This window comes from Cheilinus undulatus, linkage group 10 (genome assembly GCF_018320785.1).
Source record: "Cheilinus undulatus linkage group 10, ASM1832078v1, whole genome shotgun sequence".
Lineage (NCBI taxonomy): Eukaryota > Metazoa > Chordata > Actinopteri > Labriformes > Labridae > Cheilinus > Cheilinus undulatus.
The window spans coordinates 10,239,465-10,266,407 of NC_054874.1; the positions used below are offsets into that span (position 1 = coordinate 10,239,465).

The 26,943-nt window shown below is 40.7% G+C and overlaps 1 protein-coding gene across 4 annotated transcripts in view; it reads left to right on the top strand.

The window, feature by feature from the left end:
• Window positions 1-26,943, top strand: part of macrod1 (mono-ADP ribosylhydrolase 1) — a 255,308-nt gene that overhangs the window by 160,890 nt on the left and 67,475 nt on the right. For 3 of the 4 annotated variants that reach the window (XM_041797546.1, XM_041797547.1, XM_041797545.1), the window contains exon 5: window positions 11,307-11,423. The exons of the other annotated variant lie outside the window; for it this stretch is intronic. In XM_041797546.1, coding sequence (XP_041653480.1) covers window positions 11,307-11,423 — 117 coding nt within the window. The remainder of the gene's footprint in view (window positions 1-11,306; window positions 11,424-26,943) is intronic. 4 annotated transcript variants of the gene reach the window in all.

Consider the following 26,943-nt stretch of genomic DNA (forward strand, 5'->3'; position numbering starts at 1 on the left):
TCAATTTCCCGCTCCATTCTTCCCTCACTCATAAACAAGACCCTGAGATACTTGAACTCCTCTACTTGGGGCAGGATCAGTTAAATCCATCTTCAAGAAATGGAAATAATATGGCACATGTGTAAATCTGCCTAGAGTAACTTTGCAAGAAGAGACTAGTAAGAGAGGCCACCAAGACACCTATGACTACTCTGAAGGAGTTACAAGCTTCAGCAGCTGAGATGGGAGAGACTCTGCAACAACAATTGTTGGCTGTGCTTCACCAGTATTTATGGGAGAATGACAAAGAGAAGCCACTGTTGAAGAGAACTAAGTTTAAACCTTGACTAGATGTCACTAAAAGTCATGTTTTAGACTCCATGGCCAAGTGTAAGAAAGTTCTATAGGCTGATGAGACCAAAGTTGTACTTTTTAGCCATCAGACAAGACACTATGTTTGGCAGACACCAAACACATCACCACAAACGCACCATCTGTGAAGCAAGGTGGTGGTAGCATCATGCTGTGAGGATGCTTCTTGGCAGCCGGCCCTCGAAGGCAACATAGAGAAATCCTGGAGGACAATGTTATTCTATCTGCAAGAGAACAATGGCTTAGAAGAAGATTTATTTTTCCAGCGAGACAATGACCTGAAGCATACAGCAAAAGCTACATAGAAATGGTTTAAAGACAACAAGGTGAATGTTTGGAGTGGCTGAGTCAAAGTCCGACCTCAATTCAAAAGAGACTTTGTGGCTGGACTTGAACAGGGCTGTTCACGCCCAATCCCTGTGTAACCTGACAGAGCTTGAGCTGTTTTGCTAAGAAGAATGAAGTCAAATTCAGTGTTCAGATGTTAATCTGACAGGAATGTCATTAGCTTTGCAGGTAGTCAGCAGCAAACCAAAGGTTTGGAAAAATTGAGATTTTGACCTGATGGTGTCCTTCTATGAGAAGTTGAGTAAAATATTAAGCACCAAAACACAACAGAACCCATCTCATGAAGCTGTAGAGCAGTGATTGATCATCAACAGACAGGCTGGTCTCATTCAGCTTTGATATAGTTTGAATATCTTAAGTTTGACTGGGACTCCTCTTTTTATTCTCTCAGCCACAGTCCATCCCTGGCTAACGTCTTCATATACCCCTGCTCTGTCCTACCAGTGCAGCTCCACTTCAAACACATCCTTCATTTTCCCTCCCTCCTGCTCATGAATTCCCCCTTCATATTTCTGACCGCATTGAAGTGACAGAACAGTGTCTGAATCTACTCAGTAGCGTGCAGTGCTCATGCTGGGCTATTACACCGGCTCCCACAGAGTCAGAAGATACCACAGGCTGAAGGAGAGCTAACAGGGGCTGTCTTCTCTGAGTGTAGTTAGAGGGACAGCTCTCTACATAAGAGAGAGGCAAGAGTCAGCGAGTAAAGGAGGGTGAGGTGGAGGATGTTTATTAACCCTGCTGGCCAGGTTCAGAGAGATGGAGGGGCTTATTCTGTCTCCTCCCGTCTCATCTCCATTTGACAAAGAGCAATCTAAGTTAAACATGAGGAAAACAAAGGCTTCTTCGGCTGAGTGCACAAAGCGCGTTTCATGTGAAAGTTAATGTGATGGAGTGTGGAGTCATTTGCAGCTAAAAAGAAAGAACAAGTCAGCTGCATTTTAACGTTATGCACCTCCTGAAGTTTCACATAAGACCACTGCAGTAATGCATCCATATTAATAAGAAAGAGACTGTCTTCCAAAGATGAACTTTACTTCCATAGGAAAGATTCCTTATGTAAAAGGTGACAGTGAGCTTAAAGTCCCTTTAAAATGGTTTTAAAAATTGTTTTGTAAGACAGTCCACTGTATTATGAACCACCAGGCTGAGTTTCAGTCATGAAAAACATCCTTAAGTTTATAAAATTAACTGTTGACTGTTGCTGCTTTGAGAGAGACAAAGCCGTAGTCTGCTTCTTTTAATCATCCAGGACTAAAGACAAGTGAAATTTCGATTAAAACACACCTTCAGGTGGTAGGGTGTTAGCAACTGCTGCATCCGGTTCAAGTAAAAACTAGACAAGTACTCCAGCAATTAGCCTTCCCCCTGACCTCATGATGAACTCTGCGAGAGCACAGCTGTGCCAAAGCAAAGACAGAAGTTTTGGATTAAATGTACTGTTTTCTTGCACAAATCTTTCTGTTATGATACTTTTAATGACCCCTAGGTCACTGTGGTTGATAGATTTGGTAAATTTATCTCACATGCAAACTGTCATGGGTACAACCCACATACTCAGCTCTTCTGCTCATCCCACAAATACATGTTCTTTACAAATGTGGCATCATTAAAACTGGAAGTAAGCCATTTTTTATTGCAATGAAAGCATTGTTACAAAAAAGAAATTGTCTACCACAGTGTTAGTTTTGACAGCTGTTTTTTCATTTTAGTCTTAATCTTAGTCTTTTGATTAAATGTCTTTTAGTTTAGTCTCAACATTTTAGTCATTTGTACCCTTTTCAGTTTTAGTCTAGTTTTAGTCAAAGACAACTCCAAAACATTTTAGTCTAGTTTTAGCCCATATAAAGTCCTCTTATTTTAGTCTTAACTTTTAGTCCCAGCATTTATTTTCTTGCCTGAATCTGTTACCAAGCCTGGGGTCCCTGCTTTCTACAGCTGAGAGTCAAAATAGATACAGATGCTTTATTTTTTGAAAGATTTACCCACAGTGGAGAAATATCTTTGATTTTTTTTTCAGTTTTAGTCATCACGGATCTATTTTTGTTAGTCTTAGTCTCATTTTCATCATGGAAGAAACACTTTTGAGGAACATTTTTAGTCATCATTTTAGTCGACAAAATTAACACTGATCTACAGACCCTCACCCTAACATCTACATTTCCTTACATGGTATGTGCTGGTTGAAAACTCCACGATCATTGTGAGCAAAAAGGAAATCTTTAGATTAAATTGTCTGAGCATCACAAACCCCTTAAATGCGATTACATTTTTTTCATACCAAGAATTGTATTAAAATGGTCTGATAACCTTTGGAAAATCTAGTTCAGTGTTTTGATTATATTACTGTGTCGCATTCAGCTCCCCAGGGAGGAACGGGAAGTCAGCAAAAATTCTTTTTTGTGTGATTCCAGGAAGCAAGGACAAACAATTCTGGTAAATTTATTTTGGCAGCAGCAGTGGTAACCCCATACAAGAGCTGTTTGTTTCATAACATAATCATTGCCACTAAATGGTCAAGCTAGTGATGGTAATGGTGACATGCTATAATGGCTAGAGATGTAACGATGTTGCTAAACTGCTAAAGTAGTGTGATTCAAACAGCTTTTCTGTGTTAACATGTGTGTTACTTAACCTTGACATGTAGCTGCATGTTTCTGCACTCTTGTGTGGGCTGTTTTGCATGTAAATGTTCTTAGCCTGTGTTAGTAGCCATGCATTTGTGTTTTCTATGTGTGGGACTGAGCACAGCAGCACACAGGTCAGAAAGCATCTCTGTAGCTCAAGGCTATTCATTGCACTCACCAAGACTTCGATAAAAGGCCACTTTTTACACATGTACTAGAACACCTACACATACATTGCATTTATGTAAGTCAACATGAAACATGACACCAAACAGAAGGTATTGTTGGTTTAAGTTTCAATTCAATTTCAGTGTCTTTTTCTTCTGGTTTCATGCCTGTTTCCTTATCTCCCTGCAGACTATTTTTACATCTGCTGCTCTCCCTTATCCCCCCCACCTTCTCCATCTCTCTGTCTTATCACACTTTCTTTATTTCAGATGAGGGCTGCTTCAAAGTTACTGTGCTGTCTTCAATGTGTGTGTTTGTGTGTCACCTCAAGGACTGCATCCACACTAGACACTAAAACACACACATGAAAACATTTGTGCACACTGGCGCTCAGGCTTTGACAAGGATATACACAGCTTTAATATTTCAAACGCGTGCACGCAGCGCCAGTGTGAGCGTGGTATCTGAACTCGTTTCTCTGCACCCTGAGGAGCAGGACGGCGTTCAGAGCTCTGCTTTCACACTCTCACACATGCGGTTTGCTCACAGAGCTGCCCAGTTCAACATGGCACAGCATGAGGTGGCACGCCACAGCCCGGCGCCACATGCGATACGCTAACTTAACACAGTAACGTTCAGACAACACCAGACCTCGCCTGGAGTCACTCGGCTAGGCGAACCACGCCGCTGTAACAGCTGGTCTGAATATGAGGAGGCACAGAAGAGTGACAGGGCAATGAGCTGATCTGTGACATGTGGATGGGTGCGACTGAACGCTTTTCACCAAGGGCTGACAAGTTTCACAGAGCAAGACGGACTTGTTTCTGACACATGTCTAATTCTGGTTGGGCCTCATTACCCGATATCTTCCTAAGATTTTTCTTGAAATTGCTCTTAAGAAAATTTCTAAGAGAAACCTAGGTGGGACTCATGCCATGTCTGGATATGTTGAGAGGTCTCTGCACACCTGAATGTGTGACGGGTGCATCAAAAAAGGATAAGGCTTATAAAAGTTCAAAGAAGCTCCCTCACACTGTCTCACTTTCTGCTGATGTTTATTGAAACACTCAACATTTCGGTTATAACCGACCTTCATCAGGTATCATAGTTGTTGCAAGCAATGACTGCTTCCAGTGTGGCGATTAGCTCAGATGTAGCTACGGTATAGCGGCAGTTTTTTTTAGAAGTGGACCACATTTCTATATTAAACAAAGCTAAAGACTTTGGCAGGAGTTTGCTATTGTTACAGGGGAGTTAAGTCATACTGTTAGCCAGTATATGCGATGTGGCTATTAGCTCTGATGTTACTGTGGAAAAGCGGTCGTTCAATTAGACCATGACCATATCTATTTAGAGCAAAGAGCCACACTGAAAGCTCATCTTGGCAGAGAAGTTGTTTTTGTACGTCTCTCGTATAAATTTTAGCCACCGAAAAGATCTGCCTTTCTTAAAGGGGTTATATGTAACTTTTCGACGTTTACCAATCATTATTATTTTTTGTGTGGAGGTAGACTTTAGTCAGATGTGAAACATGACACCCCAACTGTCTGTCATGGTTGCGTTATTAAGCCTCAAGGCTCCTCTCATTAAAAGGTACTTGGGCTGAGTGCGCTCGCGCCTGACCTCACTCACCCCCACGCACTCCCAACTGCTTCTTCCTCTGCTGCAGAGAGCAGCGGACGCTAACCATAGTACCTTGCAAGAGTACAACATTGCGCTAGATAACAATGCTCAGTACAGCTGTGTCTGAGCAGTAAACTTACTAACGTTATTATGTTATGTATTACCACTGCAGCTTATTTAGCTAATGATTCTGAGGCTCTCTGAAAGCCAAGTTTGATATCAATGAAGCTTGTCGGCTAACATTAGCTAAAACAGTCAGTTAGTAGTCAGCATACATATTACGAGGTTTATAAAGTCAACACATCATGAATATGTCACAAATATGTTCAGTGCTGTACTCGGTAGAAGGCCACTAGTGCGATAAATCATCAACAGCCGTAAAACTATCTTCATTTCCTCGTCTCCTCTGTATCAGATAATGTTTCACCGCTGTGTCAGCATACCAGAGTCAAACGTAAATTATTCTCCCGTCCCGCAGGAGAAAACACGTCATTTTATAGGCCATTAATAGAGATTCAGACCAGGTGTTGTGTCGGCGGTAAAGGGGAAACAAAATTGTCACGGGATACATCAACAATGAAAAACAGTGCCTTGTGCAAAAACGGGCCAAGCATCTCTCTCCCTCACTCTCTCTCTGAGTGGCAGCAGTCAGTCAAATCTGCCGCGTTTCAGCACCAAGGCCAGCTCATTTAGCCATTCTAAGCATAAACATTAATGTTCACAACACAAAACCCGCTTTTTCAGTTGAAAGAATTGTTTATGAAACTGTACTTGTCTCGCCATGTAGTGTTCAGTAGTAGATATTAATCAGTTATTCCATCAGAGCTTGTCTGCAGACACAAAACTTGTCAGACTTTCCTTGTTTTCTTTTTCTGTTGTAAAGACCTTGTTTGAGCTTTTTTTCTACATCATTAGTTGACTCCATCATCCTGTCACTAGGCCACATCCTGATCCTGCAGTGTTTTTTTTCTTTTTTTGCTGCCCGCCCCCGTCCACAGAAAAGTTCAAACCGCCTGCTCTCGCGGGATTTGCCTTTGGTCCCTCGGGACCAAGCGGGATCCAGCAGGACCCAATCCCGATGGGTCCCTCTTAATATAAACTATAAACTTTCAGAAGTGTAACTTCACTTACCTCCCGTTAGGAAAGTGCTTCATTACTTAAAAAATGTTTTGACTTTTTGCCAGCCTGCTTTGGTAAGAGTTTGCGATGGATACGGACAGGGTTTAGTTGAATTGTTTGCTGCATAAATGCAATAGCTGCCAACAGTGTAGCAATTAGCTCAGATGTAGCCACAGTAAGGCAACAGTTTCATCAGAACCACGCCAAAAATTCAAGATGTAGCGTTAGTAAAGCAGCCACAATTCTTTATAAAACCTGAACATTCCTCCAATCACCTTCTGGGAAATTTTTTGAAAAGTCCTGCCCTTTCCAAAATGCTTTGTATGAGAGTTTTCTCAGATGAATGTGAAATATATCCATGCAATGGATATATAAAACAGTCTATCTGGCATGTCGGGTTTATTGTTCGCACTGTGTTTGTAAGTTGATACATGCCAGGTGCTTGTGAGCTGAAAGTACATGCATGTTACTCCCAATAAGCATGGAGAAACTCCCCTTTTATGCCCATGTAAGGGCATGAGAATACAGTGCAGAGTGCAAAGAAGGAGTAGCAGGCCGAGCATTGAACCTTGTATGTCAGGACAAAAGAGCTAAGGTTGGAGCAGGTGATGGGGCTCCACTGGTGTGTTTTTCATCAAAAGGTATTCCGGATAGCCTGCTCCTCTCTTGTTTGTTGGTAGGATGAAGACATTACATCTTGATATACTGCTTAGCACTACTCTAAACTGACTTCCTGATGATGAAGATGAAGCAAAAATAAAATGGCTTTGCCAGAGTTTAATAATATATCCCGAGTATCCTTGGCAAAACTGTGTGTCTAATGCTGATCAGGAGGGTGAGGATGGGAAGGGTCAGCTGCTTGATACAAGAATGGTAGCTGAGCTTCTGTGGGCACCTGGCACCTTTCTTGGGCCTGATACTGGGTGCCTGGGACCTGGTGGGTTGAACAGGCATTGGGGGCAATGGTGTGCGTCACAGAAGGGTCAACTGGGAGTTCATCAGGAGAGATGGGGTATGGGCCTGGTGCAAGCCTGGACGATGGCCATCAGGAGGCCAGAGCAGTACAGCACCAGGGTTAACATGGCAAAACATATGCTCCCATACCTGAGCTGACCTGAATGATGTAACATGATGTGCAAGTGATTTTTACTGTAATCAAAGTTTTCAAATCTGATCAAATCCTTGCAAGCTGTATAGATCAGCAGGTTTTGCCTGGGTTCCTGCATGCTTCTTTTTTTGCAAAAAAAAAAAACAAAAAAAAAAAAAGAAAGAAGTTAGCATAAGAATAAAGTGAATTCTTCCTGCCTTGTGCTCAAAGAATATCGAATTTTCCATTATTGAAAAAAAAACATCTCCTAACCTTACCTTTGTGCACAAAGATAACCATAAAAACAATTATTCTTCAGCTTCTAGACTTATATATTGTAAAAACAGATATTCTTGGGAAAACAAATTAAATATGCTGTCCGTGAACAATTTGTGACTCAGGCTGTGCTGGTGGCCCGGGGCTTTCAAGGCGAGGACTGTGAACATCACTTTTTGAGCTTGGCCAGGGATTTGTTATCTCTCTTCCTTCCTTTTCCTGATGCTCTACAAACAAGAAGGGACTCTTTTGAAAAAAAAACCATGATGACTGCAGGAAGTGTGGATGCCAAATGTAATTCAGAAGGCCTTATGCTGTTGCATGTGAATGGTGTTTAAAGAAACTCTGGAAGAACATGTCCTCAATCAAAATAAGCTCCTCATTGGCTCCCTGCTGAAGGAAAAGTAGTGGTTTGAAGTTCTGATTTATTCTCAACATGATTTACCAACCTGATTGTCTTCAATAAGACAAAAAAGAAGAAAAGGCTATGCTAGTATACTTTGCTGTTGTACACCTCAATTTCTTTGATGTGCCAAAACACTGATCTATTGAAATTGTAATTCTTTTTAAGGTCTCAAGCATCAACCATACAGGATAAGACTGTGTAACCTGACACATCAGATACACACCATTGCATGGATATATTTCACATTCATCTGGAAATGCTCCCAGAATAAGCTTTCAGGAAGGGCAGGACTTTTCCAAAATTTCCTGAAAGGTGATTGGAGAAATGTTCTGTCATCATTCATGACAGGCCAATCAGAGCAACAGGACAAAATTAGGTTGTACACATGCAAAGCTCCCATACTAACCTGTGCTCGACAGTCAAATGCTGCCATAGTTTATGATGATAAAACTCGTGCCAAGAGAAGCTTACAGTATGGCTCTTGTTTTAATAAAGAGATAAGGCTGCTTTACTAAAGCTACATCTTGAATTTGTGGTCCTGCTCTCTTGAAACCGCTGCCTAACTGTGGCTACATCTGAGTTAATTTCTACACTGGTGGCAGCCAATGTATAGACCGGCTTACAGTTCAGCTAAACCCTACCCGTTACTATCGCACACTCTTGCCAAAGCAGGTTGGCGAAGAGTGAAACGTCTTTTCCGTCATGAAGAGCTTTCAGTGCTGTTCTTTACTCTTTATTTAATAAGGAACAGTGGTCCATTTCTGATAGAAATGCTGCGATACAATAGTCACATCAGAGCTAAGCGCTACACAGGTGGCAGTCTAGCAACCGCCACATTCTCCTCAAATGACGCTGATTGGTCAGACCTGTGTTGGGAAGTCAGCTATGTTGACATGAAAACTCATGCCTAGCAAACTTACAGAGGCCTGATTTGTAGTTTGGAGAGAAATTTTCAAACAACAGTCATAAAAACTGAGAGACTCATCATCCCAGGATCCTTTGAAGAACTTACAGAGAAGACACATTCTCTTCTCTAATGAGGAGACTCTGCAGGGGGTCCACAGGTAATAAAAGACAGAGTAGCCCCCCCTTAGGGCCGTTACACTGCCTGCAAATCAGAAGAGCAACTGCCTTCCACTGTGTACTTTATGCTCCCAGCTTCACCTGAAAGTTTGGCACAATCAGCCACTGGCCAGTCGAGTACCAGAGTTCTTTCCTTCCTTTGACGTCATTCAGACAGGAATGCTGCAGGAAGCCCACCTTTATCTGAAAAAGGATACTCAACTGTTCTCCCACTGTTAGAACGACGATGCAAGCCCTGCTTTCATCCTAAAGCTCTTAGTGCCACAAGACTTTTAACTTGCTGGAACCATGGAAGGAACATTAACACTGACCTCTGCTCACTTCTGGGTCTGGTTGGTCGTCAAACCCTCGTTATTTTTTGATTAAGTCTGTTGGTTTAAATTGATGCTGCTTTGTTAAATAAATTCTATCATAGATTAAAGAGAATTTGTCTGTGATCATCATCCATATACAATAGAACAATCTGCTCCTTGAGAAGATCAGTGCTCATTCTTGCACCTTTGTTTATCTAAAATATTTATTAAATGATAACAGTATTATTTAATCTTAATTTGGAAACAGGTTTCTGCTTATTTATGGTTGTTGTTTTTAAGGTGGTGCGCCGTTAATTGATAAATACTTTTAACCCTTTAAACCTACGGGATCGCCGGTGCTCCCATTTGCATATCTATCTTTAACCGTGGATAGAATTGTAACCAAATGAGGTTGAGCTATAATTCTTTATACATATAAAACTGGAGGAGTAACACTAACATATTGCACATTCAATATACTCCAGATTACTTTTTCCTTCTAGAAATATCCTTCCTTCTTTTGCAGAAATGTAGTATAAAGCACACACATCAAAAACTATATAATATAAAATAATCTGGGCCAGAATTGTGTTGGTTTCTTGCAGGTCACGAGTCACACTCATTATTATTTCAACATGGTCTACTGCAAACACATGTATGCTCAAAGTATCTGGCACACTTACAGATTTGAGTGCACAACTGATTGTTTTTAAAAAGATGCTGTCTTTTTGCAAATGGAGCACAATTTCATTTTATTTTTGTTTTTGCCACGGTTCATAAAGATGAATGTATTTCAAAAATTAAGTTATGACCATACTCAAAATATTTATTTGTGGGTTGAAATGATCTAATGCAACTTTTTTACAATCACAATTTTAAAGGATACAGCTATTCCATCTCTGTATTTAGGAAAATGTGTAAAAAGAATTAAAAAAGCTTTCTTTTTTTTTTTTTTTTTTTGCACTTTTGAGCAATTTAATTTGTTACTATGGACTTGTCACATACATATCATTAAAATTTGGGTTCTAAGGGTTTTATTGATAAATAGAGAATTCAAATACTTCAATAAATTGCACTACAACATGTAAAAATGAAAAGATATGCTCTGGTGGACTTGTTCTATGGTAGGTCATAAAGGGTTAATGATGTATATTAAAAACTCTAATGGTTATTATTAATATCTTAATAATAACTGGTCTGGCCAATCCATCTGTTTAACAAGGTTAAACATGCTTTTATTTAAAAGTGTTGAGTAGTTTAAACTGATTTCAAAGTTAGTTTTTTGTCCTCGGATAAAGACTGCTTTCTCAGAGCCATATTGCTTCGACTCCTAGTTCAAACGCCGTTTTGGGATCCAGATGGTCTAAATATTAACTTTGAGGAAATGTGTCTCGACTGTGAGAGGTGCAAAGATTGTGAATGAAGCTGTAATTGGTGCGGCTGCAAAAATGGCTTTTTTCCTGCATCATTGCCCTCCTGGAATGAACACAGTCACGGTCTTTAGATGTGGTGTGGATCAAGGAAAGATACGCATTTCTGAATATTATGCAGATATATGAAAATGTAATTAATAAAGACTAATTGACCAAGAAGTCAAAGTCAGCTGAGTCTGTAATAAGACATTAAATCGAGTAATTAACCAAGGCAGTTGCCCTAAAATCCATTAAATAGACTGACGCGTGGAGGCAGATGCTCTGACTTATTAAAAGGAAAAAAATGGATCCAGGGTGAGAAGTCAGCAACCTGCAGGAGGAGAAATTCTGTTCATCCCTAAAATTGTTCAGGTTTATTCAGCACTAAGTTCTGACCCTTGTTAACGTGTCTTTTGGACTTGTTATAGTTTAATTCCCCTGTAAGTGGTGAGATTGCAGGGTATTCACAGAAGTAGGCCAGCTCTTTGAATACTTTTTCCCTCTTCTTTTCAGTGGATGGAGCGATCCACCGTGCTGCAGGTCCCCTGCTAAAAAAGGAGTGTGCCTCTCTCCAGGGCTGTGAGACCGGAGAGGCAAAGATCACTTGTGGCTACGGGCTCCCAGCAAAGTGTGAGTACACAGTTTGTGAGAACATGTGTATCTTCTAGCTACTCTAGTGACACTAGTCACGGTTTTGTTGGACTGTTCTTGGGTGTGAAAGTGTGTGAAAGTTGTGGAGGATGATTCCAGAGCTATAAGAGAATAAAAAGCCCTTAGAAGGAAGAGGAAGGCAACTGATGTTAAATCTGGAGATATACTCACTTTTTAACCTTCTGTGGCAAATGCATGACCTTGCAAAGCAGATTTCCATGCATCTCACTGCTGAATCCATCTTGCAAAGATGCCGTCTGAACCGTTTAGGCCTGGTTAGAAAGTGACAGGACCAATCAGTGAGGGTGCAGTACTTTCGGCCGCAGTGGAGCCGTGACGTAAGCAAGCAGCAACAAGAGGCTGATGCAGATATGGTGGAAGACATTAGCGTGGATGCTGCTAAAGCATCTGTTTTATCAGAACTTGACAACATTTCTTTGTTAAAAGAAGAACAAAGAACAGCAGTGAGTTGTTTTCTTTTCAGAATTGACAAAAGTCGTGTACTGATATGTCTGCGGTCTCCATGGTTCGCGTTATACAGTTCTGTCTTTATGGAGTTTACTCCTTCGGTAGGGGCGCAGCTCGGCAGTGGCTATGTCACATGTTTGATTGCTCTGATTGGCCCGTAAGGATGTGACAGACAGAACATTCATCCAATCACCCTCCGAGTTTTTTTTTTTTTTCAAACGCTCTGCCCTTTCCCAAACGCTGTGTATGACAGGTTTCCCAGATGAATGCGTGAAACAAATCCATCTGGCATGTCAGGTTAGCATATGCATCCATTCGCTCAACATATATAGTTTATGTATGGAGTCAAGCCTGTCGCCATGCACTCTCCATTTTCTATTATTTTGATAAAAAATGGGTTGAATCTTTGGAGGATTGTGGACATGCCAGGGGCACATATTTTTGTTTGAAAATCCTGAAAAAGTGTACTTAGCATAATTTGTGACTTTTAATCTCTATAAATCAGAGAGTGGCTGGATGAAGCCTCTCTTCTGCAAAACTTGTGAAAGCCTCTATGGAGTTTGCAAAAAACTGCAAATGAAAGCTGGGTGGGTTTTTATGAGTTTTGCTCAGGGAGGCTTCTGTTTAGCCACTTTGCCATAAAGCCCAGATCAGTGGAGGTCTGCAGTGATGTTGTCTCCCTGGAACTTTGTCTCATCCCCACACAGGATCTCTGGAGCTCAGTCAGAGTGATCATCAGGGTTCTTGGCCACCTCTCTTACTAAAACTCTTTTCCCCTGATTGCTCAGTTTTGCCAGACTACCAGCTCCTGGATGAGTCCTGGTTGTGCCAGACTTCTTCCGTTGGAGAATTCTGGCTGCCCCTGTACAGCAGTTCAGCAGAACCTTTTTATAGCCTTCCCCAGATCTGTGCCTGAGCTCTGCAGGCAGTTCCTTTGACCTCATGGCTTGGACACTTTTCAGCTCTTTAAGTTACCCTTAAAACTGGTGACTTTCAGCCGAGTGCATCTATTTTTCATCAAATACACATCTGATGTGTGAATTTTGATGATTCATACATTAACTGTGTATCCTGTTCAGGGTTGTGTAGGCTGGAGTCGATCCCAGCTGTCACTGAGTGAGAGGCGGAGTACATCCTGGACTGGTCACCAGTCAATCACAGGGCTGATGTAAACAAACAAACAGGCATTTACACTCTAATCTACTGGGGATTTTGGCATCACCAATCAGCCTAATGAGCATGTCTTTGGACTGAGGGAGGAAGACCAAGTACTCGGAAAGAACCCACTGTTCATGATCTCATCTCCATAACATGATATCTAATGGACTAGCTTTCTTTCTCAGCCACCAGAGGAAACTCCTCTAGGTATCCATGGTGTCACTGGTTGCCTTCCATTTATAGCAGAGTAAATGGATCTCAATTATTAAGTGGCACTCCATTGCAGTGTGTATAATGTGACGAAACTGAAGATTCAACATGACAGGAAAAGCTTTTTTAGGTGTTTTAGTTCCAAAATAATTCCTCCTCCTGTTCTTCTGACGTCAACATTTGACTGTGAGAGGGAACATTAATAAGAGAAACTCAATAACTAAACACAAGTCTTAGCATGTTTGAAGATACCAAGGTCACTAATGGTGCCCTCTTTGGATCTGCTTCATCCTTTTTGCAGTCACTGATATTTTCTTTCATTAAAATGTGCATAAAAGGCTAAAATATCAAAATCATGGCGGTGTTTTGAACTCTGGCTCATAACCAGGCTGTCTTTCCAGCATGCTGCTTTTGTGCAGTGATCATCACTTTGTTTTTTTGTTTTAATAAAGCAGAAAGTTGATAAAGTTCTTACTTCTATAAAGTATTTTAGATCAAACAAAATTGATTCCATGGTTTGGAAAGTCATTTCATTTTTCTTGAATTATACTCTTGTGACAAAACTCCGCTATTGTGCCTCTACAGACATTGTTGTTGAGTGAATAGGGCTGTCTCTTTCCCCTCATGTGGCGGCTAAGTCAAGAAGTTCATGTGGAAATAAACATGTATGAAACATATTTATCTTATGAGTGAATCATAATATGCTGAAATAGGGCTGTCATGTTGGTTTTGAACATAGAGCTGAGAATAACAAACCCAGGGCAAGTTTGACTTCACTCTTTTTGGTGACCAATTTTAATTATTTTTCAATAGAAGTAGCACATACACAGTCATGTGCATACATTTTAGGGACATCTGAAAAAAATATACAAAACTTATTGGGCAACTTAGAACGCAGGTGTAAAAATAATGTCTAGGTCACGGGATGGATGCAAAATAAATTCCAAGATACTGAACATTCTCTGGAGTTCAGGTAAATCCTCATCAAGTAAAGGAAGGAATATGGCACATGTGTAAACATCAGGCCGTCCTCATAAATTGAGTGACCGTGCAAGAAGGAGACTAGTGAGAGAGGCCATCAAGACACCTATGACTTCTCTGGTGGAGTTCCAAGCTTCAGCAGCTGAGATAGGAGACTCTGCTAACAATAACTGTTGGCTGTTTCTTCACCAGTCAAAGCTTTATGGGAAAGAGAAATAGAAAGCAACTTTTGGAGAAAACTCATGATAAATCTGGACTTGAGTTCATCAAAAGGCATCTGGGAGACTTCATGGTCAAAGAAGAAAGTCCTTCAATGATGAGACCAAAAGAGCACTTTTTATCCCTCTGGTATAACGCTTTGTTTAGCGAATGCCAACCGCCTCACATCACCACAAACACACCATCCCAACTGTGGATTATGATGGTGGCAGCATCATGCTGTGGGGATGTTTCTCAGCAGCCGGCCCCAGAAGGCTTGTAAACATAGAGGGTAAAATGAATGCAACAAAATATTGAAAATACCTGGAGGACAATCTTATTCAGTTTGCAAAAGACCTATGGCTTGGGAGAAGATTCATTTCCAGCAAGACAATGATCTGCAGCACACAGCTAAAGCTGCACAGAAATGGTTTAAAGACAACAAGGGGAATGTTCTTGAGTGGCCGAGTCAAAGCCTAGTCTCCACTCCAATACAGAATTTGTGGCTGGACTTGAATGCACTGTGCAGTCACTTATTTTACATTCCATATTTTTAGTCATTTGACATTACTTTGTAGTATTCTGGTTTCTCTGTGACACTGAAGACATTTTTGTTGTCATTTTATGTTATTTCTTTCTCTTTTTTTTTTTGGTAACAAAATGACTCTGATTGAATTATAAAGTCAATAAAAGAGTAAAACATTCAAGGAGCTGAAAACCTTTTATAGGCATATCTTTTTATTTTTCCATACTTAACCCCCAAGAGCTGGAACCACCAAATTTCTCTTAGTATTAATCCATGGAGTTTTAATTGGACAAATGGTGAGATCTTGGAGGTTTAACTTAACGCTCTGTATAGAAAGTCTACCTGGATCTTGCTTTGACTTCACTCATCGCTGAAAGCCAGCCCTCATTTACAATGACATTGAGTCGTTATAGAGTCATTTAAAGACTGACAACACACCATTGAAAAAACCAGAGCACAGAGGGATACAAGGCCACTGGAATAAAGAAGCAAAGAATTTCTAAGAAGCCAAGACAATTAAAGAGATGAATTAAGATCAAGCATATACAGCAAAAAGATAAGATACGATATTCCTTCATTAAAGCCTAAGAAAGCCTGAAATATAATGAAATGGTTAAGTGAGATCAAGGATAGTAAAATAAATTTGTTGAATAGATATAAAAACACTTACAAAAAGAGGTTGGGAGTTTTAAAATCAAGTTTCTAAAATGTCCAAGGTAAAAGTGCATTCCGCTTTAGCAGATGCTGTACCTTGCTTCAACAGTCAGTTGCAGAATGTGAAAAGCAGATTATCTATATGCATATACGTTATACACAATAACTGCCTGATTATTAGGCCTCGAACACTAACCTAGGGTTGGCAAGGATTCTATTGTATCTGAATGCATTATTTTTCTGTCAGAAGAATTTGAGGGCTTACAAACTCACCAAACTGTGGAGAAAATTGTCCTTCAGCAGAAATTTGTGTATTTTGGCTAACGTGAGCTAGGGGACTGGGTAAGAGCTGCATGCATGAAAATTGGTACACATATATTTCATAAATAGACGAACAAAAAAGTCTCTTGGGGCCGTCCTCTAAAATGTAAAGGAAGCGCACTACAAACAGCTAAATGTCAAATTTTGGCACTTTTGGGTGATTCACAAGTTTCATATTTTAACGAACTCATCCGAGGGATTTCATCCGATTGACTGCAGAATTTTTTCATTCATACTAGACAACCTGGAGATCTAAAGCCGTGCATACTGTGAGTTTTTGCCATAGGGTGAGGCCGTGACAGGAGCCCAAACTTAAAGTACTTTTTTGTATGTTTTTTGCAACGAAAATGCATCAATAATGCCTTATATCTTTTTAATGCTTATGTCAATCATCACCAAACTTCTCAGGGATGATCACACACTGATCCTAAATCCATTCCTTTACAAGCAACATTACTTTGTCACAACTTCCCCTTCTGGCAAATGAGCACTTCCACCTGATTTTTTTAGTTTTCCCTTTAAATATTCGGACAATATTAGCACCACAGTATTAGCACTTGTATCTCGAATTTTGCTTGTGTGTCATCAATGTTTCAATCAAACATTGGATGCTGAGATTAGACTACCAGAGTAGGAAGCATTCAGAGGCTAATCTGGCTAGTTCATCTGTTTTATAAGGTTAATGTATGTTAACAGTGAAAAAGCTGTCATGTTGTTCTTTGACACCTACTCATCCTCTTCCTCTCAAACAAGATCTTTTGCCTCTGCAGTGAGAAACAAACAGCATGACATCAATCCCAACAATTCTCTAACCATGCTTTGTACATCATAGTGACCAAACAGGTATGTGTGTGTTTAAGTGTGTATGAATTAAAGAGAGATTAAAGCAACTCTGAGAGTGTGTGATATCAGCTTATGGTTCCACAGAGAGTTTAAGTTCACAGAGAAAGATGGAGGGGGGAAAAGGAGGAGAAGAGAAGATGATAAAGGCGGGCTGGAGGCAGAATGGAGAGCAGGAGGAGAGATAGATAAGGAGCAAGTGGGAGAGTGGTTAAAAAAATAAAAGAGAGCAGCTTTGGGGAGGGGATGGATGTGAGGGGAGCTGGAGACAGGAGGGAATTAGGAGCAGATGAGTTCTTTCATTGTCTCATCTCCTTTGTTGGTTCACTTGTTAAACTTTGAGGATGTTCGCTGTAATGTCTGTCTACATGGCGTCTCTGCTGAGTGTACATTTGTGTGGATGTGTATTTATGTCTACTCAATCGTAGAGTCTTGTACTCTGCCTTTCTGTGCTGTGTTTACTCGTGCCTGAGCTGCATTAGGTGCAGTATATCAGTGTGGGTTGTCTGTCAGCTCTTATCACTCTCCTACCTGTAACTGTCTGTCAGCATGAGATCCATGTGACTGACTTTATATCTGACTCAGTGACTGACTAAGAGTGTGTGGGTGTTTGTGTTGTGCATGTCACTGCCTTGTGTATGTGTGGTTGTTCCCCAGCAGGAGGTATGAGTAGACTAGTTCCCTCCTCGCAGACAAAACGTTAAGTCCTGAGAATAATTCAGCATGCGTCTGCGCCGATGCTTAAACAGGCGCAACAGGGCTTGATTACCTCTCTGCAGGGGGGAGAGAGCAGCGACGGAGGCAGAGCAAAGGAGGGATAACAAAGCGGGGCGGAAGGATGACGTGGAAAAGTGCGAGACGTGAAAATGGAAGTCGACAGGAGGGTGGCAGAGAGGTTGACGGACAGGTCCAATCTAAAGCCAGCTCTTTGATGTTGATTTGTATGGGCTTGCCACCAGATGTAGGATTTCAAGAGAGTCTGACATGCGAGTTGCCAAATAGTCCAGAGGACCTGCTGTCAGCCCTCAATGCAGAGAGTCCGTCGATGATCCCGCAGCCACTTAGCCAGCAGCATCCCAAAGACGTAACCTAGCAACACCCGGAGTGCATGGCACACCACGGCTGCTGTTTAGCAAGAGTCACAAGCAATTTAGGGATGTTGACAAATGACAGCTGGAAAATATCAAGCAAGCTTGACCTAAAAATCACGCACTAAGTAAACTTACAGGCAGTTAAAACAGCAATCTGCCAACGTTACTGTAATTAGGACGACTTAATTAAGAGTGGAACAGTTTAAGATCAGTCTGAGTGTTTATCTGTGGTTCAGCTTGTAAGCAATCCTTTGTGTTTTGTGGTTGCCAAGGCTGAAAGTGTTGTTCAGACGACCCGGCGCCCCAAAGCTCACCTGTGTACCAATAAATACAGCTGTAACCTTGCTTACCTGATCCCCAGCTGGCCCCCGCTCCCCGGACAAATGCACCAAGATACAACATAGCAATACACAGGGGAGAGAAAAGACCTGAGGAGAGATTGACAACATTAGATTAAAAACCACTATTGCTGTTCACGTCCACCGACGGCAGCGCTCTGCTTTACTTTAATTATCTTTAACCTTTGAGACGTTCTCTGGTGATTAACTGATACATCACCATCAATGAGAGACAAAATCAGAAGTGTAGGACATTTCAGTACTCAAGGCAGTCAGCTGCACAGCTTAATAGTGTCTCATTAGCATAGTAAAGATTCATTATTTATCCGCCAGTTGGCAGCACTATAGATGGGTCCATTAGGACGGCAAACAGGAGATGTAAACGACTGCGTGTTACAAAAAACACAAGCCCTTAATTTAAATTACATGAGCCAAGAAGGGGGAGAACTTCACAACTATAACATTTCTCTATGAGAGATTGTTTCAGATACTACACTAGCGGTAGCTCTTTAGGCTCATGGCTTACAGAAAACAAGTCATTTGAGTGTATTTAGCTCAGTTGAGGGACCATCCTGCCTGTGTGAAGAGATCCAGGTCTTAACTGAAGTGGCCTGTGGTTCAGTACTTCATCTCCACTTCATCCCCTCTCAGTGTGTCTTGAGTTTACTCAGCTGTCTAACCAAAAAGAAATAATCAAAAAAGAAACCTTCAAATAGAGCTGAGTGTTATATAGTTTTCATAATGATGCAGGATTTATATTTTTTTAACCAATATGATAACCATTAATTTCCTACTTCTGATGGCCAATAACCAAAAGAACTGATACATTTTTTCATCAATTGTTGATTTAAAAAAATAAATTTATTTTATAGATGTATAAGGGATGTAACAGTTTTTGTATTCGTCTTAAATTGCCACATTACGGGGGGTTACAGGGCTCATAATTTCACGACGAATACATCAGAACCATTAAAAAAAACAAACAACTAAATGCAGACAAATGTTACACGTATTTACCCGCCAATGTAGGTGGCAGTTGTGTTCTTAAGTGTTTGCTATCAACTATAAAACAACCAACTTAGAAGCGGAAGAAGCCAGCAAAACAAAACACAAAAATCCAACACCATGCAGCCATTTCCTTGCATAATTTTCTCCGTTTAACACACAAGCTTAACAGGATACTTTTAAAGTTACACTATCCAACACTGATAGAGAAGGGGTTGAAGAGAGGAGCATGCAGTGGTGAATTTTTTTTAATTTTCAGGTATTTTTAAGTCAATTTAGACTACCAAGAGGATGCAATGAGGAAACTGTGATAGCCTCGGTTGAATTAGAAATGATGTCACATGCGATTGGTCAGTGTGTGGATGTAATTTGAGTTGACCAGGGTTTTCTTTGGTTGATTACATCTGTAGATACTGTATTGATCCTGAGGGAAATTCAGACACCCAGTCACCGCCTTCAAGACACATGATGTTTAACATCTCTAACAGCTAAACCCCTTCCCTATGTGTGTATTTTCACCCATACAAGATAAAATGATGGTTTTATTTAATAAGAGAAGCCCTATTTGAAAAAGTAATTGTCCACTAAACCTAATAACTGGTTGTGCCAACCTTGGCGGCAACAACTACAAGCAAGGATTTGCGATAAGTCTTTCACATCAATTGGATTGTTTAAATTCAGTCACACTGGAGGGTTTACAAGCCCAAACAGCCTGTTTAAGGTCATGCCCGACATCTTTATTGGATTTGAGTCCAGATTCGACTAGGCAGCTCAAAACCATTTTGTTTTTGAAGCCATATGGAGGCGGACTTGCTGGTATATTTGGGTTAATTATCCTGCTACATTGAGATCATCAAGATGTTTTTTGTCAAGTGTGAGATGAGCCTTTGACTTCTTTTTGGTCAGATGAGGTTTGGAACTCTCCCATAGATGAAATCATCATTTAAAAACAGCATTTTTCCCAGCACTGTAGTGCAGAGAAAATAAATATTGACGAAACAACCATAGAGTGGTTGTGTGAATAGATGGGTCTCTTGGGGAACCAGCAGTTATCCATCGTTTAAGTAAAGATATTGATCACAGCAGCTTCAAGATTGTTTCTTCAAACTCTGAGTTTTCTTTCCCTTTGTCACTCTCCCATAAAGCTTTGACTGGTGAAGAACCCCGGCAACAGTTGTTGAATGCAGAGTCTCCCCGTCTCAGCTGCTGAAACTCGTGACTCCTTCAGAGTAGTCACAGGTGTCTCGGTGGACTCTCTCATTAGTCTCCTTCTTTCATGGTCACTCAGTCTGTGAGGGCAGCCTGATGTAGGCAGATTTGCACACGTCTCTCATTCTTGATGATGGATTTTACTGAATTATAGGGGAGTACCTTGGATTTTTTTTATTCCATCCCCTGATTTATACTTTTCAACATCCTTTTCTCTGAGTTGCTTGGAGTGTTCTTTTGTCTTCATGGTGTGATGATAGCCAGGAATACTGATTGACCAGTGGCTGGACCTTCAAGACACAGATGTTTCTATACTACAACCACTTGAGACATATTCACTTCACTCAGGGGATCCCCATTTCACTAATTGTGAGACTACTAGCACCAGTTGGCTGGACTTTTGTTGAATTACGTCAGTCACTTTAAAGGGTTTTTGTGATTTTATTGTAATTATATTGACCATGATTGAGTTATAAAATCAATAAAAGGTTAAAACATCTGAGGTGGTGAACACTTTTTATAGGCACTTCACACCCAGAGGTGGACTTTACCATTAGTTAAAGGTAGGCAATCACCTGGGGCCCAGACTACGAGGGAACACCCTTTCTCCTGCACCAGCCAATATTTTGGCAATGTGGAATTTTGAGAGCTTAACACACTCATTAACATTGCAAACTGTGAATCAAACTAAGTGCTGTTATAGATGGTTAGAAAGAGGAAAACCTCCAGATTCTAATTACATCCAGCAGTAGCGGATCACAGAAACACAGAGACAGAAACTAGACCTTTAGTGTGGGAAACACAGGAAAAATGATGTATGCTGCGTAACATTTCTGTCATATCCGCCTAAAAATCAATACGATCCCATTAATCGTGGTATCCAGATGAACCTAAGGGTCCAAAAACAAAACAAGACACTTCATTTACCTGTAAGAACACGCTAACTCAAAAAATCATCACTACAAAAGCACTGCTCATCCCTGAGGTGACATCCTGTGCGCTTGGTTGTCTGTCTGTCACATCTGCGGGGGGCGGTGTCTCATAGACTGTAAGGAACAAAACAAGCCCACCCACATGGTCCTGTGGCCTGTTTTTTCCCAGTAATGTTTGCTACTCTTTGAGGTTTTAGTTGGTAAAACATGGCAAAAAAGTGAAGAAATCAAAAATTGAACAAAGATTCATTCTTTGAGTAAATTTTCATAAAAAAAAAAAAATTAAAATAAACATGCAAAATAAAAACAAGAAGTTATTTGGTTAGGAGATTTCCATTTTAAATTCTCCAAAGTCTCCATACATTTGTAAATTTGCTTGACTATTACTGTACAATAACATTGGAAAACAGTTATTTTTGGTTCGTTTTGCCTCAGTTTCTAACTTGAATATGGTCGGGCATTTTGCAATGGCTCCTTTAGGTTTCTAAGCTTAAATATCACAGCTATAATAAAACAACATTAACCCTCGTGCATACTTTAAAATTAACATACACTCTTTAACCTCATGTACGGTCCGTCTTATAAAAGTGCTTTAAAAATTTAATACATATTTATTTTTTTTACTTTCACTGCATCAGATCTTTTCAAAAACTTCAGCCCTATCCATAGATATAAAGTTTATTATAATTTTTCAATATTCTTTATGTTTTTATGGTCTTTTTGTCATTAGAACCCCTGATTTTTTCAACAGGAAAAACACAAAATATGCAATATCTCCAAATATGAGGTGCGAAGTGAAATATTTGTGATGAAGACATTACAGCCTTGACCATGTCATTAATTGATAACAATATTGATTTTAATACAATATCATTTTTGGCACACTATTTTATATCAGTGCTAATGTACCAAGACCATTTGATGGTGTTCAGCTTTTTTATTGCATTTTGCGAGGTAAGAAATCCAGGCCTGCACTGAAATTTCCCTGAAATTTTATGTGATTGCCTCTGGTGGTTAAAGAGGGTCATTACACCTAAAACATGTTTTCCCTATATTTTGAAGGTAGAGCCTTATATCTATTAGGTATTAAAGGAAAAAGCATTATAATATGTGAGGATTATAGTCTATGAAACTTGGTAGTTATAATGAGAGTCAATGGGGCAAATTTGGTCACGAGGTAAAAGAGTGTCAGTATGATGCAAATCTCATGTTCTATACAGTTCTAATAGACGGGGTTATGGAATTAGCAAGTTAAAAAAAAATTTGTGGCAAAATTTCATACAGTTAGCCTTTAAACTGACCGGTATATCAAGAGCTGAACAAATAAAAACAACCAAAATGTCAGTTTTGGTCCCCAAGATGCTCAGAGGGTTAAACCAAATTACTAACAGAAGTGTTAAAGCATTAGAAGAATGCAAAAAGAAATTTTAAAAAATGATATATACAATATATTAGACCAGTGGTTTTAAATATTTCTTTGCCCAAGGCAAACCTAAGATCAAGACAAAATTTCAAGGCACACCCCAACTATATCTTTACAAAATGGCCTCTTACATTTCACAGTAAATCGAGCGTATAGTTTTAGTCCAGGCAGGCCATGGAATCAAGCGCTGCATTATAACTGAGATTAGCTGATCTAACGAAAGTCCTCTAGGAATGCTATTGGCAAATTGTACTCATGCTGCCATATTGAAAGCCTGTCTACACTTTGTTCCTCACAGGCTGCTTTTCCAACCCTCCTCCACCCCAGCTCCTCTTTTACTCTACCTCTGACTTCATCAGTGTCATTCTGTTGTCATTTATGCCTGTTCTGCTCTGTTTTTTGTTATTCTACAGTTGTAGTAATTACGTATGGTTGTATAAATTCCTACGGCACACCAAGACTTGGCTACACACACATCAGTGTGCCTCGCCACGCCATTTGAGAACCACTGTATTAGACTATAAGGTCAAAGGGAATAGAGAAAATTCCAATTTTATAGTTTCTATGTGTACTTGATTAACTGTTTATATATTTTTCAAACCCAGTCCCAAACATCCTAATATTGTTGTGTGAACACTGATTTAGATATGTTACGAGTAGCTCTTTCATGATAAATAAGAATTTAAAAAGAGGAGAACAACGGATTTGGAGGCCCCCCATGCCACTGTCTGTGGCCCCAGAAATGCTAAGTTGGCCTCATTTATAGCCCTGTGCTGTAGTTAGGTGAAGTATGTGGAGCTCTCCAGCATTGTTGCATGAAGATTCATACCCTTTCATTTGTTCTGCTGTGTGTAAAGAAGATGTTTGAGTGTGTGTAGTGACAGAAACTGTTCATGGAGTTTGGCAGTATCACAGTTGGAGGTGAAAAAAGATGGCGGCGAAAAGAGGAAATTGAAAGCCTTGGATGTATAAAAGTGCTGAAGGAAATAGAGAGATACAAAGCAAGAGAGATATCACTCTGTCAAAAAGTGCCTCTAATGCTCCCCCACTCTTCCCTCCCTGCCTCCCCGCTCCCACTTTCTGCTCCCTCGGTGGCCAATTACCGCTAATTAAAATCCTCACTGCAGCTCTCCCGGACTCCCCCTCCTCTTTCTCTCCTCCTAGACCTCCATCTCTGCGCCTCACCCGTCGCCCTGTCGCTCTCCCTCTTTCTTCTTCTGTCTTTATCTCTTTGAAGACAGGGCGCCTCTGCCCGTTGCCATCAACAACTTCAACACCACGTTTCCTCCTGCTTCTCCCGTCTTCACCTTTCTTTATGCTTCTCCTCACTTACTCCCTTATGCCCCCTCCAACCCTCTTCATCACCCCCCTCCCCTCCTTCCCTCTCTGCTCCTCTCATCTTCCTCATCAGCAGGTTTCTTTAGTAGTGCCAGGAGACTTGACAAGTCTGTGGGCTAAAGACTATAACACTCACACTGTGATACCTTGCTAGTTTCTCTTTTTCACCCTCTTCTCTATCCCTTTTTTTTTTTTTTTGACAAGGTTGTCGGCATCTCTACTTCTTCCTGCCACGGTGTCAGCAGTGCGATCCTTCGAGGTGTTGGAAAGCTTTGTCAGAAAGCTGCTGCTGCTGCTGATGAGGAGAAGCGCTATGGTGATGATGATGATCACAGCAGCAGCTTTGGTGTTAATTCATTCAGTTAATTCATACGCCTTGAAGGAGAAAGGGGATGAAAAAAAGCCCCAGTGTCGCTTGGATCACAGAAGAAGAGTTGGAGAGCAGGCATGAGAGGGAGTACAGAATGTCTTTGCTGCATGGAGAGAATTATACCCGCTCCTTTTTTAGCAACATCAACTTTATCCCTGTTTAGAATAACACCCCCTCTGTCTCTCAGAAAAAAGGTGCAAAGAGATAGGTTGAGCCGTAGGGGCCTTAACAAGACCCGAGCCTTCCTTTTGTGCTGAAGCCAGGGTCTGTATTTAAGAGCCGTGTCCGCTTGGGTGAGCACAAACTGAGGGCCCCGGCGCACAAAGGAGCAGCTAGCCTTTTTCCTGCCTTCTGCTTTAAAGGAGGAGAAATAAAGGCCAGGGACAGATGGAGGTAAGAGAGAGAGGAGAGAAAGAAAGGGGGGAGGGGAGAGAGGATGAACGGATGGATGGCTGTTGAGTATGAATAGCAGGAGCGGCGTCTTGTGGCCTCCCAGGTAAGAATGGTGCAAGGCCTCGCTGGGAGGAGAGGAAGTGAGGACAGAGCCAAAAAAAGGCTTGTGCGACAATAAGGCTGAAAAAACCAGAACGGCAGACAAAGGAAAAAGCCAGGCGGGTGTCACCGGATGGCTTTCAGTCAAGTTCTCTTAAGGCTCACGCTGGTGTGACGGCCTCTTACGCACATACAAAGTCTTTTACTGCCTATTTTTACATAAATGTGAAAGGCAAATCAGGTGAGATGAAAATACTTTGAGCTGCAGTCAAGTGCTGCTCTTCTCCTCATGTGTTTCTCACCGTTTCCCTTCCTTTTCAGTCCTTTTATCATGTTGTCTTCTCTTTTTAAAAGTTTCTGCAACCTTAATAAAAGCAGAATGTTTTATAAAAGTGCGTTGGTGCCATCTGTTAGAAACACACCTTTGTGTTATAATTACACCCAAACTCTGCTTTGTGTTTTACACACTGATTAAAGACACTTCTAAGCATTTTATTTTAATAATCCTGATAAGCAGGGACACTTTTCTCAGGTGGGAAACAAGATAAAAACACACAGGACATTGTAAGCAGATTGGCCGCCTAATACAGAACAACCAATGACTTTTTTAAGGGTAAAAATACAAATTAAAGAAACCTGATGAGGAAACTCTTTTGCACTTTTCACTCTTACTTTAAATGAGATATTTTAAACATTAGTTACTTCTTTATGCACATAATCAGATCAGCTTCAGAGAAGTTAGAGAAGTGGATGGAAAGGTGAAAGTGCTCCAGTATTATAATCACCTTAAGTCCAGACGCCCTCTAAAAGCCTTAAAAAGACCCGAGATGAGTCGAGGAAATAGTCCTCTACATCAGGTGGTGCCAAAGCCAGATGCTTGATCAGACTTGCTCTGAAAAATCTGATTTTCAAAACAGTCAACCAGTCATGTTAGGTCAAGCTTTAATGGGGTTATAAAAAAACAGAATTCTGGGTAAAATCAGCCTAAAACGCCTATTCAGGTGTACCCAGATTAAACTGAATGTGAACACTCTGTGGTTTCTTCCCAGCAGTGTTAATTTTGACAGCTTTTTAAAATTTTAGTCTTAGTCTTAGTCTTTTTAATACATGTCTTTTAGTTTTAGTCACATTTTAGTCATTTCTACCCCAGCCTACCCTGGTTTTAGCCGCTGAAAACGCCCTGACTTACAGGTGAGACACTGCAACTTCCTAACTATGCAAGGCAGATGGATACACCCGTTTCTGTGTTTCTCACTGGCGAATCCATCTTGCAAAGCTCCCATCTTGAACAGTTAGATGACAGGACCAATCAGCGATGCTGCTTAAGCGCCAGTTTTATCAGAATTCAACAACATTTCTTCGTTAAAAGAAGAACAAAGAACAGCAGTGAGTTGTTTTCTTTTCAAAATGACAAAAGTCGTGTACTGACATGTCTACAGTCGCCATGGTTTGCGTTACGGAGCTTTCTATGGAGTTTACCCTACAGTAGCAGCTACGGTACATGTTCTGTTGCTCTGATTGGCCCGTAAAGATGTGACAGACAGAACGTTCATCCAATCACACTCCGAGTTTTTTTTTTTTTACAAAAGCTCTGCCCTTTCCCAAACACTGCCTATGAGAGGTTTACCAGATGGATGTGTGAAACAAATCTATCTGGAGCGTCAGGTTAGCGACTTCCAGGTGAGCCTTTCTTCTTCTCCTCATCTCTGTCTCAGACTTTATTGAAGGGCATCTTGTCATTTCCAATTAGGTTTGAATATTCAATATAAAAAGAGGAAACCAGGCACTCCAAACAAATGTTAAAAATGAGGAAGGAAATACTTTAAAAGCCCCCATCACAATGGCCAGATCATTTAAAAAGTCAACGTTTTGACCATGTAGGTCTTCATCAGGACTAAATCCGGGCATACACTGATTCTATGACAGCTCACACTGTGTGACTGAA